This window comes from Eulemur rufifrons, chromosome 28 (assembly GCF_041146395.1).
Source record: "Eulemur rufifrons isolate Redbay chromosome 28, OSU_ERuf_1, whole genome shotgun sequence".
Classification (NCBI taxonomy): Eukaryota; Metazoa; Chordata; class Mammalia; order Primates; family Lemuridae; genus Eulemur; species Eulemur rufifrons.
Window position 1 is genome coordinate 67,443,328 of NC_091010.1, and position 14,884 is coordinate 67,458,211.

General features: G+C 46.9%; 1 protein-coding gene across 1 annotated transcript in view; it reads left to right on the forward strand.

Annotated features, from left to right (window-relative positions):
- Positions 1-14,884, forward strand: part of DOCK1 (dedicator of cytokinesis 1) — a 470,019-nt gene that overhangs the window by 412,422 nt on the left and 42,713 nt on the right. The window contains exon 38 of the mRNA XM_069460828.1: positions 3,189-3,308. Within this exon, the coding sequence (XP_069316929.1) occupies positions 3,189-3,308 (120 nt within the window). The remainder of the gene's footprint in view (positions 1-3,188; positions 3,309-14,884) is intronic.

Here is a 14,884-nt window from a genome sequence, read left to right on the forward strand (position 1 = left end):
GGCATAACAACTTTCAACTTTCCATGGTTCTTTTACTTAGCAGATACCTTTAGACATTAACTGTTTTTGTGTGTAGTGAAATATTCATGCTCTCCCTGTGTCCAGTTCCAACCCAGTTAGTCATACTGAGGATCAAGAGTGAATCCTCAGCAAATAACTAGAATGGATGGATGGACAGGTGGATGTGTAAATGGATGGACAGGTGGATGGATGGGTGAGTGGATGGGCAGATGGATGGATGGATGGATGGATGAGTGGATAGATGAATAGATGGATTGATGGATGGATATGTGGGAGGGTGAGTTGGGTTGGATGGGTGGATGGGTGTGTAGATGGATGGATGGATGGATAGATGTGTGGGTGGGTGGATGGATGAATGGATGGATATGTGGGTGGATGGATGAGTGGATGGATGGATGGGGAAATTGCTGTATAACCTCTAGTTTTATATTTCAGAACTTTAGCAACTCATTAGATTATCTTTTTCATGGTATCCTTATAAACAAATTAAAAATTATGAACTGGATAAACAAGAACAGTTACAGGGATTATGATTTAGTTAGTTGACCCTACATGAGTACAGCACATTCAAGGAATCATGTTTCCAAATCTAGGGCAGCCTCCCAAACACCAAAAATGAGATGACAGAAAACTAGCCAGAGAAAATGACATTAAAATCGGCATTAAGCAATGCCAGATGGGTAATGGAAGTTAAGGAGGACACTGTGTTGTGGGGTAAAATTCTGGTAAGGCTCTTTCAGCCTTTGTCCCAATCCTGAAATTTCTGATAGTTTCTGTAATGCAGAAATACACACGCTGCTCTGGAGACATCTGAGTGCAGAAATTTACCTCTGCCTGGAAACAAGGCTCCATTACAAATAACACATGAAGAACTCAGCTCCGGCTGGATGTCCATCAAGTGTCCCAAGGCTAGCTGCCATGTGACGCTCTCCCAGGGAGTGTAATTTAGGAAGGTAGAGATTTCAGTGACACCAGCCATCCCCTCTGAATTCTGATGGCCTGCATTTATTTGAAACCCAAATTTCAGTAACAACATGTTTTTGCAAATGTGAAGATATTTCTTTTACCCCACAGGAATTAAAATGGAATTGACAAATTGCTCACTCAACCGTACTCCCTCACAGGACATAAACTTTTATATGCACATGTGAATGTAATATGCATATATGTGCATAAACATATCACCTGTTTAATCACTGGATTTATTGAGTACAGATGGGTTTGTCACAAGCTGCGTGATGGTTTGTTTCACAGCCCAAATCGATAGGCCCAATTGCATTATCTTTTCCATTGGGGTTCTGAGTTTTCCAGTCAGATGGTGAATATTATATAATCTCTCTCCATGTCTTTTACCCCATTACATTTTGCAGTTTTTTCTAAACATGTTTTGATATTGCTATAGATGTGAATTCATGCTGGTTAATCAAATCACTAAAGAGCATAATTTGTATTGTTATGAAAATTCTTCAATATGACAAGTAAATTCTTGTTTGTTAATTAAAAATCCTCAAATAGAATCTTCTTTTTTGGTTAAGCATATTTTTGGTCAAAGCGAAAAGCAATAAAAACATGAGGTTTTAGCCTAGCAACCAAACTATTTCATCTCCACGTTTAAGTGGAAGGTATAGAGAATTTTTGCTTCCTGATTCAATATGTTTTTTTGTTACAAAAATGATTTAAAATCCAAGGAAGTCATTTGAATTCTGAACATTCTTGTTCTTAATTTATTTTATTGTAGTTACATTTCAGAATCGTCTAAAGTTTTACTTTTATTCCTTCCACCCTCCAATAAAAGTAGACCATAACACCAGTTATGTTGCACAAACTCCAAAGTTAATGGGTTTGTCATTTCCGATTGTGGTGGAAACATGCAAATCCCATTTTAAGGTGGAAAGTCTTGCAGACCAAGTAAAGGTTTCTCACTCCTACCTGGCCTTTGTACCTTCAGCCCTAGGCACGGGGCCTGGCATGATGCAGAGCCACTCAGGCCCCATGCCCTGCACTCTGGGATCCTGCATGAGGTGCCTGGGGCCCCTGGAGGTGGCCAGGGGCATATGCTAGGAGAGCGACCTGCTGATGGCACCTTGCCCTGGTGCCCAGACCTCCTGCTTCCTACTTTGTGCTTTCTTTGCAGCACCCTCCCTGGCCTGTCTTAAAACAGGGTCAAGCTCCATCTCCTAGGTCCAGCTGCTAATCAAGCCCATTCTAATGATGTCCTCCAGCCAGCCTCCCCAGCACACCCAGTGTGACCTTCCTGCCTCCCACCTATAGGCACCCAGGAAATCTTTTCTGCAGAGTTCTTATATATCATTATCCTTTCATGTGTAATCGTACTATCATGGGGGCTAGGAGTTCCTAAAGGTCAGGCACTTTCTGCCTTTTCTCTCTCCTAGTGTTTGGCACATAGCAGGGCTTTACCAAATATTGGCTGAGTTTTATCGAACCCCATATGCAATGCCATTGATTTGTTGGGCCGAAGTTCAGGAGTTCACATGTTTTATCTGTCAAGTGGCCTTGCCTTCCTCTGGCCAGTGTCTCCCCAGCTTTCTGAGACCCCATCAATCTGCGTCTCACACAGTCACTGCACCAACACTTTGCCAACCCTGACTCCATGCCAGGCACCAGGCCCAGGGCTGAAGGTACAAAGACACCTCCCTGTCTTTAAGGAGCTTGATAGCCTATCATGTTCCTTTCTTGATGACTTGTAAGAATGATCCATGTACCTTCTTTGCTTCAGATTAAAATGTTGAGCGACACAGGAATGAGACCAGAGCCCTGGGGTGCCCGACTTGAGGCCGCCACAAATCACCTGCTTCAAATTTGCCCCAGAACATTATGAGGCATTATTAGCAAGCCGATGATTCTATGCTTTGCAGAACCTGATGGGTTTTTCTTCTGTATAAACCCAACCACAGCTCTGCCTCCCTCTGGGCTTCCGTTCCTCTTGGGGCCTCTGGACAGAGGTTCTGCCCTTGGATTCCTGGGCCTGGCAGCCTGTGCCAGCAGCCATGTGTGTCTCAGGATTGGGCCCACACCTGTGTCCCCAGGATCGGGTCTGTACTGAGTCCAGACCTTGTGCTGCATCCTGACCCTCTCTGTGGGCGGTGACACTGTTGGACGTGCCTTCTCCAAACCCCAGTGCCACTGACGCTTTGCTCTTGCCTCAGTGGTCAGAGGATGTGTGTGCGGCCCATCTCACGCAGCGGGACGGGTACCAGGCGACCACGCAGGGACAGCTGAAAGAGCAGCTCTACCAGGAAATCATCCACTACTTCGACAAAGGCAAGGTAAAAAGGAAAAAAAAAAAAAAAAAAGCGATATTTCTTCTGTTTTCCTCTTTATGTGCACTTACCTACAGCCCTGTAAATGCATTTTTAAAAAGCATGATGTTTGTGGAACCAAAAATTTGTTACATATTGTATATTGAAATGTTTTATGCATGTTTCTTCAGCTTGCACTTAAAAGTAGGTATCTTATTTTAAAAAAATCAATAGCCCTTTTATGGCTGCTCCATTGTAAGTAAAGACTGAAAAAGCACAAGTATTTTTACAGTCCTTACCACTGAGAACCAAGTCTGGGACGCTGATTTGGAGGTGTTTCTGTGCCTTAAAGCTAATGTACTCATTTGACATCTTGCATTTTTCTGTTGTCACGGAGACATTAATCCTATGGTAGGAGAGATACTGCTCTACCTTGGTGGCTTCTAGACGAATTGGCTTAAACAAAATTATAGATTCAGTTGACTTCTGCTGAAAGGAAACCTGCCATCATTTTAATCAGCCAGTATTATATTTTATCACTATAGTTCTTGTGATTCAGATATGTAGTAACTATTTTAAAAAAAGAGCTGCTTCAGCCTCAGAAGGTTTTAAAATCTGCCACCAGAATGACGTCGGGGCTCCTTCTGTGGCTTCATCAGGATTCTCAACTCGTTTTAGAACCTGCTGTTTTTCTCACTTTGGGAAAAGTGACCAGTGGACTCCAGGCAGATACCGATGTCAGCGTCCTAGGGCTGCTGCAACAAAGCACCACAAACTGGGCAGCTTTAAACAACAGAAATGTGTTCTTTCCTAGCTTAGTTCTGGAAGCTCCAAGCCTGACATCAAGCCATGCTCCCTCTGACGGTTCTGGGGAAGAATATGCTCCATGCCTACTTCTCAGTGTCTGGCATTGCCAGGCAATCCGTGGTGTCTGTTGGCTTGTACACATATCGCTCCAATATCTGCCTCCGTCATCACACGGCATGTTCCCAGTGTGTGTCTTCGCGTCTAAATTTCCTTCTTCTCGAAAGGACACTAGTCACTGGCTTAGGGGCCACCCTACTCCAGGACCTCATCATACCTGATTACATCCAAAGACCCTGGTTTCCAAACAAAGTCTCATTCTCAGGGACCAGAGGTTAGGACTTCACTTATTTTTGGGGGGACACAGTACTACCCCACAGTAAACCTAGCCAGGAAAGGATGATGGTTGTTAACATATAGCAAACCCTTTTGAAAACAGTGGCGCTTAACAGAGTCTGTATGTGATCACAAGCTTGGGATTCTCCTTACATCTGGAGTGACGATTAGTGTATCTTTTATTTGTTCCCTACTGTCCTTGACACAGGAAAACAGTCCAAAATCTTCAGCATAGCATGTGGCCTGGCCAAAGGCCACTTGGAAATAAGGATCAAGAGTGCTGAGTGGATTATACCCAGTCCTGTATTGAAACAGAATATATTTTTTTCATTGAAATGAGACACTTTTATGATTAAGGCCAATTACTAAAATTGTATTGCTTAGCCCGAGGAATCCTGTTGTTGGGCAAACCGCTAATGAAATGGAGCAACGTCATTCATTCCTTCCCCCTCGTGGCTTCATGGCTCGTGGTGTTCTAGAGAAGGATGACCAGCTGCTATGGACTGCACAGGGCGGGAGGTGCAGACCCCCGGGAGGCCCAGGGAGCCTGAGGGCGAAGTCAGTAGGGCTGCAGGAACGTGCGCCTCTGCTGATGGCCACTGCTGGGCTCTCCATGTGGCAACACATCCTCTGCCCCCGTTGGCCCCGCGACCTCTGCGACCTCATCTCACCCCCTGGCTCCCTCCTGGCTCTGAACTTTCCAGACACACTGCCCCTTTGGGTCCTGACACACACCAGCCCCTCCTGCCTCTACCCAGCGGGCCTCTGCCGCCCTTGCCGGGCCCACTCCTTCCCGTCTCAGCTTAAGTGTCACCTCTTCTCCAGCCCAGAAAACATCCTCCTCTTTTCCTTTAAGGGTCTGACTACCGTCTGTAATGATAGATCTGCGTGTTATTCCTTTAGTGAGTCCCCCAGGAGGCCGAGCGCTCTGTGAAGACAGAGGCCTCACATGTCCCCTCCCCACCGTGTGTCTAGTGCTGGGAACCGTGCCCGCACACGGCACGCACTCCCTGGCACGTGTGGGAAGAACGAACAAACGAATGAACACTCGGCATTGAACGGTGCTCTCTGACAGACGACAGATGCTCATGTGTGGCAGGACAGTTGGCCTTCAACAAATAATATATTGAAAAACAAAGCCTTTTTTTCCTTTTAGCAATGGTAGCCTAATATCTTTTTCTATTTAATAACAGTTCATCAAAAATAGTTCATATGGAGGGCAAAAAGGTGTTCAGTTTAGGACAGTGGTTTTCAGCCACGATTTGCAGGAGACATTTGGGGTTGTCACAGGTGGAAAAGGAGCAGTTGCTACTGGAAGCCAGGGGCTCAGGCCAGGGGCTCTGCTAAACACCCTACAGTGCACAGGACGGCGCCCCCACCACCAAGAGTTATACAGCCCAAATGCTGATAGAGTCAAGGCTGAGAAAGCCTGGCTTAGCAAAAGCTAATTCAAGTGACAAGATATTATAGGCAGCAAAAGGAAAACTGGCTGAAGGAATGTCCTCAGATGTCCCCATGTTTTGGTGGAGACAGAAAGATGACTGTATGTAAAGTGGTCAGTTGGCTGCCCTTGAGTCAGAGTGAGTTTAGGACGATTGTGCTCCTAGAAGCTGTATTGATAAAATAGATTGAAAAGCTATTTCTGAGAATCCGTAACATTTCCAGAAGAATGTTAAAAAGAAGCAAAGTCTGCTTATCCATCTAAAACTAAAGTGTGACTGAGTACAGGTGCTGGAAAGAGTCTGATAAAATGAAATTTCAAGCACTTGAGTAATTAGCAACATGGCAAAAAATTCATTTTAATATCAACAAGCATTAAATTTTCTGGGAAAACTATCAGTAGGAAGTAATTCTTCATCTTCTGTATCGGTCTGGATGGGCTGGAATATGCTAGAGTTTCAGCCTCTCGAAATCTCTGTGGCTCCAAACAACACAGGTCTGTTTCTCACTCATGCTACACGTCCATCCTCCTCTCTCAGAAGCCAAGTGAGTGGAGCTTCCTCCACGAGGGACAGCAGCCGGGGCAGGGGCAGTGAGGGGCTGCCAGCCCTTCGTACTTCTGCCCTGAAATGACACCTGCATTTCTGCTGTGTCATTGGCTGGCCCAGATCACATGGCCACACCTGCATTTCTGCTATGTCATTGGCTGATACAGATCACATGAACAGAAGTCAAGGGTTGGCAAGTGCCCAGAGGGCAGGTGAATGTGAGCAGCAGCTCTGTGCACTGCAGCATTTCATGAGACAAGTGGATGGGGTTCTAATCAGGAGCGTGGGACTATTTATGTGTATCCTGTGTGCCCTACTCTGTGTATCTCAAACTTTCATGGCCCCCTGAGTCCCCCAGGAAATCTTGTTAAAATGCAGATTCCAATTCAGCCAGTCCCGGGTGGGGCCCAGAGCTCCACCTTCCCAAGCAGTTCCCAGGTGATGGCCCAGGTGGGTCCAGGGACCACCCCGAGGCACCAGGCTCCTCAAGTGCAGAGGCAGAGCTGTGTCTGCTGCTTCTGTGTCTCCTTCTGAGGGAGCGTGGGCCACACGGGCCCTGGGACCTCACTCCATTTTTTTTAATAGTTTAATGTTTTAGAGCAGTTTTAAGTTTGGAGAAAAATTAAGCAGAAAGTACAGAGAGTTGCCATTATACCCCCTGTCTACACACGCACACACACACACACACACACACACCCCACAGCCTCCCTACTGTCCAGTTGTCATTTGTCACTGAGTTGAGCACATTCTGACTGTGCCTGCACAAACAACACAACTGAGAGGCCCCGTCACTCAGACGTCCCACAGAGTTCCTTGCACTGGACATGTTTGCTGCCTTTGTCTGACTCTTGCCTCCTGGCTCGGACTCTGAGCCCTGAGAGGGCCACGGAGCTCCCTCCTCCCCGAGCCCACCCCGGCGCCCGGCCTGGTGCAGACCCCGCCTCCCTCTGCCACGTGCTGGTCGTAGGACTGGGATTTCTAAGCGTGCTCCTTTCCCGAGTCTGACACGGACTTGGCTTCAGGGCCACGTTCACTGCGAAGGTTGTAGATCTTACAAAGACAAGTCCTTGCGAGAACAGGGCCAGCTTTTCCTGTCTAGACTCCTGTGTGTCTGTTAAAAATAACCATCTTCACTCAGAACGACGACAGCAGTTTGCTGAGCGAGTGCACAGGCAGGCTACCGTGCAGGGGGGCCTCTGGCGTCAACAAAATTTCCTGATTTGACTGACGCACAAGTTCCCCCAGGTCACGTCCTGAGCATCTGCCTGCAGCTCTGGGAGTGTTTAAATCACAAGAATTCCCTCCGTTTTATTTTACATTTATTTCATTGTAGGAAAAAAAAAATTGCAACTCTGATTTTAAAAAATGTATTAGGGTAAGGGAACGTAAGACCTCAGTTAGGCTTGAAGACCAGCGATTACTGGGGTCCCTGAGTTTATAAAATGGGAGCTACGTGGCCCCTCACTGTGGCAAACTGTGACTCAGCCGTCGCTCCCCTGACACAGCACCTCGCCTCGTGGCCTGTTTCCCTATGTAATTATACACTTGCCACGTGGAAACAATACACATCCTTGAGCTAATTCACTGTTTTAAATTCATACCGCTTCCTAGAGGAGCTAGAGGCTTACAGAACCCAGGGCAGGTTTGTTCCTGACACGGCTGACGGAGCAGTTAAAGGAGCAGACGTCCCAGGCCCCAGGCCCTGTGGTGGCCCCTCCATGCGTGCAGGGAGGGCAGAGGGGGCCGGCAAGGGATGGGGGACAGGTTATATTAAAGCTTCTTTATCTTTGTGCTTTGAAACCAGCAATGCTGAATGGATTTTCTGCTTCTTTATATTGGACACTCTGGGTTTTGAATTATGTTCTGTTATCTTTCTGTATTTCTTCCGCATGAACTCATTCTTCTGTTTTTGCTTTTCCACCGTTTTAAAAAGTTTTGAATGTCTTTCAGCCTGACTTTGGGTCTCTTAATATTTTTCTTTCTCTTCATAAAACGCCATTTCCATCTGTTTCCATTTTCGTTCTTTTGCATGTCTTCCTTCCTGGGCTAATCATGACTCCTTGCTCTTCTTCCACCCCATTCTCACCCCCGTTTGGGCTTTGCCCAGAAACTGTCTGTTCAGGTTTTATCATGGCAGACGAGTGCTCCGTTCTGAAGATGCTCTGAATTGTCTCATTGTGTTTGGTTGAGGCCTAGTAATTTTCAATAAAGCCCTTAATCCAAGTACTTCACTGAAAATTACCAGGCTTCTCTATGGAGGATGAAAGTCTAAAATAGAAGTCCTCCTGTAAGGAAAATTTAGTCAGAGTGAGACAGTCGGTATTAGCCAACACTAAACCACCTCCGAAATCAAGAAACAGCCTGGCAGCACCGACAAACGCAATACGTAATTTATAGCCCGAGTGATGGATGAAGCCTGTGACTATTTTCAACTGTAGCTCTGTTTTCTTTCCCCCCAAAATAACCTCCCCTTGACAAAGTTCACACTTTGCCTTGCACCAAAGTAAAAATAAAAAAAAAATAAAAATAAATGATGCATCTTGCATCATCTTGTGGACTAAAAATAGGGGTTTGGGAGCAAGTTTCCATTTTTGGTCAATGGTTGGATTTCTTTTCTAAGTATTTGGGGTGAAATTTTCTCATCCCTTGAGTTTCTCTTCAAAAATGCAGTTGTTATTAAGAGGAATTTCAGGTCAACAAAATGGAGCCCTCTTATGGGTTTATTCTTGACATTTCTAAAATTTTTTAAAAATCTGATATTAGCCAGAATCTGTTCAATTAGGCAGAAGTTGGCCTGAATAGTCAAGGAGATCATGTGTTCATTATGACTTGCTCTTACACAATAGAGTCATTTATTACCGAAGCGTGATAAAAGCAGTTTTTAGAGTCAGTCACAACACTGCCTCCCCCACCCCCGCAGGATCACTGACAAGTCTCCCAGTAACAAGCCCTCTTGCACCCACGCAGTGCAGAGGTGAAGACAGGGGCCTGCCTCAAGGCATTCACGTCTGGCATTAGGACTCTCATACACAAGATAAATTACAAAACTCACCTCCAGACTGTCACGCAGGTAGGCACAGGGTCTGCCTATCTCACAGGTACAGGAGTAGCTTCTACTGAGTTGGGGAGGATTTCACAGAGGTGGTCACATTTAAACTAGTTCTTGAAGAACGGAATTACATTTACCAGATGATGGCTGGAAGCAGGGGGCTGGAATTCCATGGAGTGGGAACAGCACAGGTAAGACCTCAGGCTTTTCTAGGCTTTCCTAGATGCAGATGCAGAGATGTAGGGAACTGTCTTAGTCCATTTGGGCTGCTATAACAAAATACCATAGACTGGGAGGCTTATAAACAGCAAATTCGTTTCTCGCAGTTCTGGAGGCTGGGAAGTCCTAGACCAAGGTGCCAGCAGATTTGGTGCCTGGCGAGGGCCCGCTGCCTGGTTCATAGATAGTGCCTCCTCACTGTGTCCTCACATGGTGGCTGGGGCCAGGGGTCCCTCTCGGGCCTCTTATAATCCCATTCATGAGGGCTCCACCCTCACGACCGCTCAAAGGCCACACCTCCTAATATCATCAGCTTGGGGATAAGGATTTCAACGTATGAATTAGGGGAGACACGGCATTCAGACCACAGCAAGGACATGCAGCTAATCCACCAGCGGCCTTGCAGGCCACCTGAAGCTCTGACTTACTCCACTGAAGATTTGGCTTACACGGAGCCAGTGGTGATTTAGGGTAGCCGAAATCCAATGACAAGTGCCCTCATAGGAGACAGAAGAGGAGAAGACACAGGTACAGAGGAGAGGGCCGTGTGACGATGGAGGCAGAGATTGGAATGATGCGACCAAGAGACACCAGCAGCCCCCAGGAGCTGGAAGAGGCAAGGATGGATTCCACTCCAGAGGGAGCACGGCCCTGCTGACACCTTGATTTTAGACCTGCGAGTGCATAGATTGCCGTTGCTTTTAGCCTCCCAGTTTCTGGTCATTTGCACGGCAGTGCTAGCAAACTAACACACATCGGGAGTTGGCAGCAGACAGAAAAGAGTGGAAGCACACAGAGGCCAGGCAAAGGTGGTCAGTGAGGATGTCGCACTCAGCAGGAGGCTTAGCAGGGAGAGACCCACAGCAGACGGCTGCCGGTCCTCGAGGTGGAATGAGAAGGGTGCGCAACATGGACTTCAAGACTGCGAATGGCCTGAGTATTGAGGAAGAGATGAATTCCTATTGCAATGGGGGGAATAAAAGATAGCTCTTCAGTTGGATGTCCTTTGCTCATTCTTTTTAAAAGGAATGAACTTTCCAACTAGCTGTGACCCAGGTTTTGTGGACTGGTCCAAGAGTCAGACTCCTCATACACCCACCCGTGCGGCTCCTCCACTTGTGCCCCGGCCCCCCGTTCCACGACATCTCGCCAGCACAGCTGCCCTCTCCCCTTGCAGCGTCCACACTTTGTTCTCTGCTGTCTAATCCCTGCTCACCTACAGCCACGCCATTGTCTCTCCCATCTTTAAGGAAAGTTCTCTCTTGTGCCGACTCCCCAGTCCGGCGAGGGGAGTTTCTCCTCTTCTTTCTCCAGCACTCCCCAAATAGCTGTCTGTCCTTGCTCTTCCTGCATCTCTCTGCTTAACGTGTGCAGTGAAGGAGAGGAGACACGTCCCCTTGCTTTCCAATTAAAGTACCTAGCAAGAGGCAACTGTACTTTTTTTTGCCTGCTTTAGGCTTTTCAAGGTCTTCCTTTGCAGAACTACAGATGTCCTGGCCTGAAGAAAGAATGAAAAGTCTCTTACTTTTTTTTCAAAAAATTTCCTTCCTCACTTGTTCTTCCAGGACATTTAAAGCTGAGCAAATAATTTTCTAATTATTTTTGACTAATAAATTTTTAGTTTTGACTAATAAATAATTGCTTTGGGAAAAAGAAGCCATGTTGATGAACAAGAGTTCAATGGGCAGTGATTCCTGTATAACACAGGCAGGGATTTTTCTGTAACACGGGCAGTGATTCTTGACCCCATTCCTCTAGTGTCTGGCTCCATCTTGCACACACCTGGCGAGAGGATAGCGTTGCTACTGCAAGGTCCATCGGCTGTGAACTGCAGACCACAGAGAGAATACTTCATTGCAGTGGGACTCTGTCTTCAGAAAGGTCTTTGCAAAAAGTCGATCCTTTGCTCAGATCAGTCGAAGCCACTTGAGAACCCCAGAGGGACCACGGATGGGGCTTAGCTCAGGGAGAAAGTGAGGAGCCTGGGAACAGTGGAGGTGCATTCTGGAAGGAGTGGTTGCGGGCAACCCCGAGACTCGCGGGGCCCCCTGTCAGCTGAGTCACAGCCCTCGGAGCCACCACAGCCTTCCTCATGACACACATCTTACCCGGGAGCGCCAGCCCCTCGCCCTGAAGGGACTGGACCGATGTTCTCACTGTCCGCGCTTGTCAAGCAAAGGAGTGACCGAACAAGGCTTCATCCTGGTCCTCGGCCTCTTGAGCCCCTGTGGTGCCAAGGGACCTCAGCCAGAGTTCTGGATTCTTCCGCACCGTGGATTTTATCCATGTCAGTGTCAGAGACCTGTGTGGGACTTTGGGCATTTGGAGGGTAATTAAGTTTGACTGTTTTCCCTGTAACTGCTGGGAAAAACAGATGAAGTTTAGAAGAATGGCTGAAATCCAAGTATCCCATAAAACACCTTCAACTGGTGAGTTATTTACAGCGAGTCAGCAAATTAAACGAGTGTCACCCACCGATATCCCGGTGAGTCATCTCGGCCTGAATTACGAGTAGGGAGCAGCTGTCCTGCCTGGCCTCCTTCGCATTAGCACAGCGGCTGTGCTCGTGTCCTGCGAGATCGATGTTTCCATCCTCTCGGAGTCGTCCGTCATCACCTCATGGGGCTCCGTGAGAAATCAATACCCGCTACCTTCTCCGCAGCCACTTCTGTCTTGGAACTAAGGAAGGAGTTTCATCAGAAAAGAAAGTTTTCTATTTACGGAACTTGAAGAAGCGGGACTTTCTGAATCCAGGGTCAGAAAGACGGGAAGAGATTATCCTCTCTAGGAGAATGTGGCTAAAATCCTCCGTTGGAAATCAGGGTGGGAAGAATGTGCTCCCCACAGCAAGTAAACTACCGATTGCAAGATTGCCATAAATTGGATTAAGTGTTTTGAATCAGAAAATGAGGTCGTCTGCTGATCCGGGCTTTTTCTTTTGGGTGCGTGGTCAACCTCATCAGCCTACAGCGTTCTGAGAACGAAGCCCAGCCCGGGCGTGCAATTGCAGAGGTTAAAGCGATTCTTTCACTGAGATAATCTGTTCCCAGATCATATTGAAGCTGGTTTTTCTCTGGCACTGAAATATTTTTCAGGGTGTTCACATTGGAAATATGAATTGCCCACATTCTCCTTAGAGCTCCATCCAATTAAAATTAGATGACAATCTCCTCCGTGCAGGAGCCTTTCAAACACACTGGGGGGACTGGGGGATATATATTTATAGAAAATCTGATAGAAAACACAACCGTGTAACCTCCGGGTGAGTCGGATAAGGTATTTACTCAAGGCTTGTATTTCCTTTAAAAACAATTACTTTTGATATGTATCAGAAGTATCTAATCTGTCATTTAGGATAAAGACAGATTAAGCTTTTACTCAGGAAGGACTTGGAAGCCCTAACATCCTAGGGAGTGTGCATTAGCTTGCAGAAAACTAAAGAAAAGTCCGGTGAAAGAGACCTACAAGTAAAGGTAATGTTTTCTTTGAAATGGAAATATGCTGAGGAAGGGACTGGTCACTGGAGCTTTAAAAATACATTAAAAGTGAGAGAAGTTCTCCCTTCCTAGAAATGTGAGCTTGGGCTCTGGCAAAGGACGTAAGTAAGATTTAGAGCAGCCGATTGAGTTGTTCAAACAATGCGGGGCCACTTTACCCATTCGGCAGGATGGGGGGGACAGATTGGGGGTCCTGGGAGCAGAACAAGCACCAGGGCGTGGCTGTGGTTCCCCTGCTCCCCTACCGGAACACTGGTCCTATCTCGGAGATCTTTTTCTACTTTGGGGCTTGTTTTTATTTTGTTATTCAAAGTATTAAAATACAACTCTTATTCCAGAATAAGTTCTTTCTCATCAAAAATAGCAGATGGTTTCTTTAAGTAGTAACTGTGACAAGAGCATTTGGGGAGCACTTAAGTTAAACAGTGTTCTTAAGTTTGCTGGGTGATTCAGTAGTAAGCCGGCTTCAGTGGGACCATCCTAAGGAAAAGGCAAAGACAGGCAGGCCGGCAGGGGGTTGCTGCCAAGGATGGCCCAGGTTTGGGGCCCGGGTGCCAATATCCCCTGTGGGAACCTGGAGTTGGGGACAAGTCTTGAGTCTTTCACAATCCATGGCCATAGCATCAAAAGCAAGAACTTTGGAAAAAGGCCAAGCTGGGCCATGTCCACCACTTACTTACTGTGGGCGCCTGGGCAAGTTACGTAACCTGTCTGATCCTCAACTTCCTTATCTGCAAAATGGGTATAATGAAGATAGGCACCTAACAAAGTGTTTGAAGGGCTTGAGGAGAACGCAGGTGGCTGGACATAGAGAAAGATGGAAAAAGCTAAAATCTGTAAGTGCCTCTTGCTGCTTTGGCAGTTGTTGCTGCCCTCCTGGGCATGGTGATGCACCCCAGCGTGTCTTTAGCGTCCCAGCAGGGAGTGCAGTCCAAGTTCTGGCGGGAACGCATAGCTCACATCAAGGTTGGCGCTGCCAAGCTGTGAGGATGGTGGCAGAGAAGTGGGTGATTCATGCCTGGGAACACAGTCTGTGATGGGAGGAAGCTCTGTTCAAATCAGCACCTTCAGTTCTGTTCACTGGGCCTGGTTACCAGGGCCTGGGCTACGGTCCAGGGGTTTTGCAGACTGCTGGTACCCAGCCAGTGCCTTCAAGTGGGAAGGAGCATGGCGGTTTCTGTGCATTACCAAAGGTCCCGAAGTGCAGGATCCCGGATTGTTGTGGGAGCACAAAGGAGGAAAATGGAGGACAGCCAGGAAGGCTTCCTGGAGGAGGTGGTTCCTCCAAATGTGCTATGTTTTTCTCAAGTAATGCACTTTATTTGTTTTTTCCCAAGGAAAATAACGGAAATTCAGGCCCATTATATATCAACAAATTATTCCACGTGTGTCCAAAGTTTATCAGCGTTTTAAAAAATCGGTTACGTGGAAAGGCACTTTCAAATTATTTACCATACAGAGTTCCCCTTTTCAAAATGCTGGCAGGCGTGACATCTGCAGCATATTTGCACATATAAAACACACTTCTTGCAAGCTTTCATTTAGAGTTGAAATGCAGCCTGGTCTGACAGTTGATGATTTTCGACATCATGTTTCCTGAGGGGGCGATTTGGAAAGGTTGGGAGCCCCCAGTTTCTACATAAATGCTCCTCCCAGCCCCTCTGTGCTCTGCGCTTCCTTCTCCCTGGCTTCCAGGCTGCGCTGTCCCTG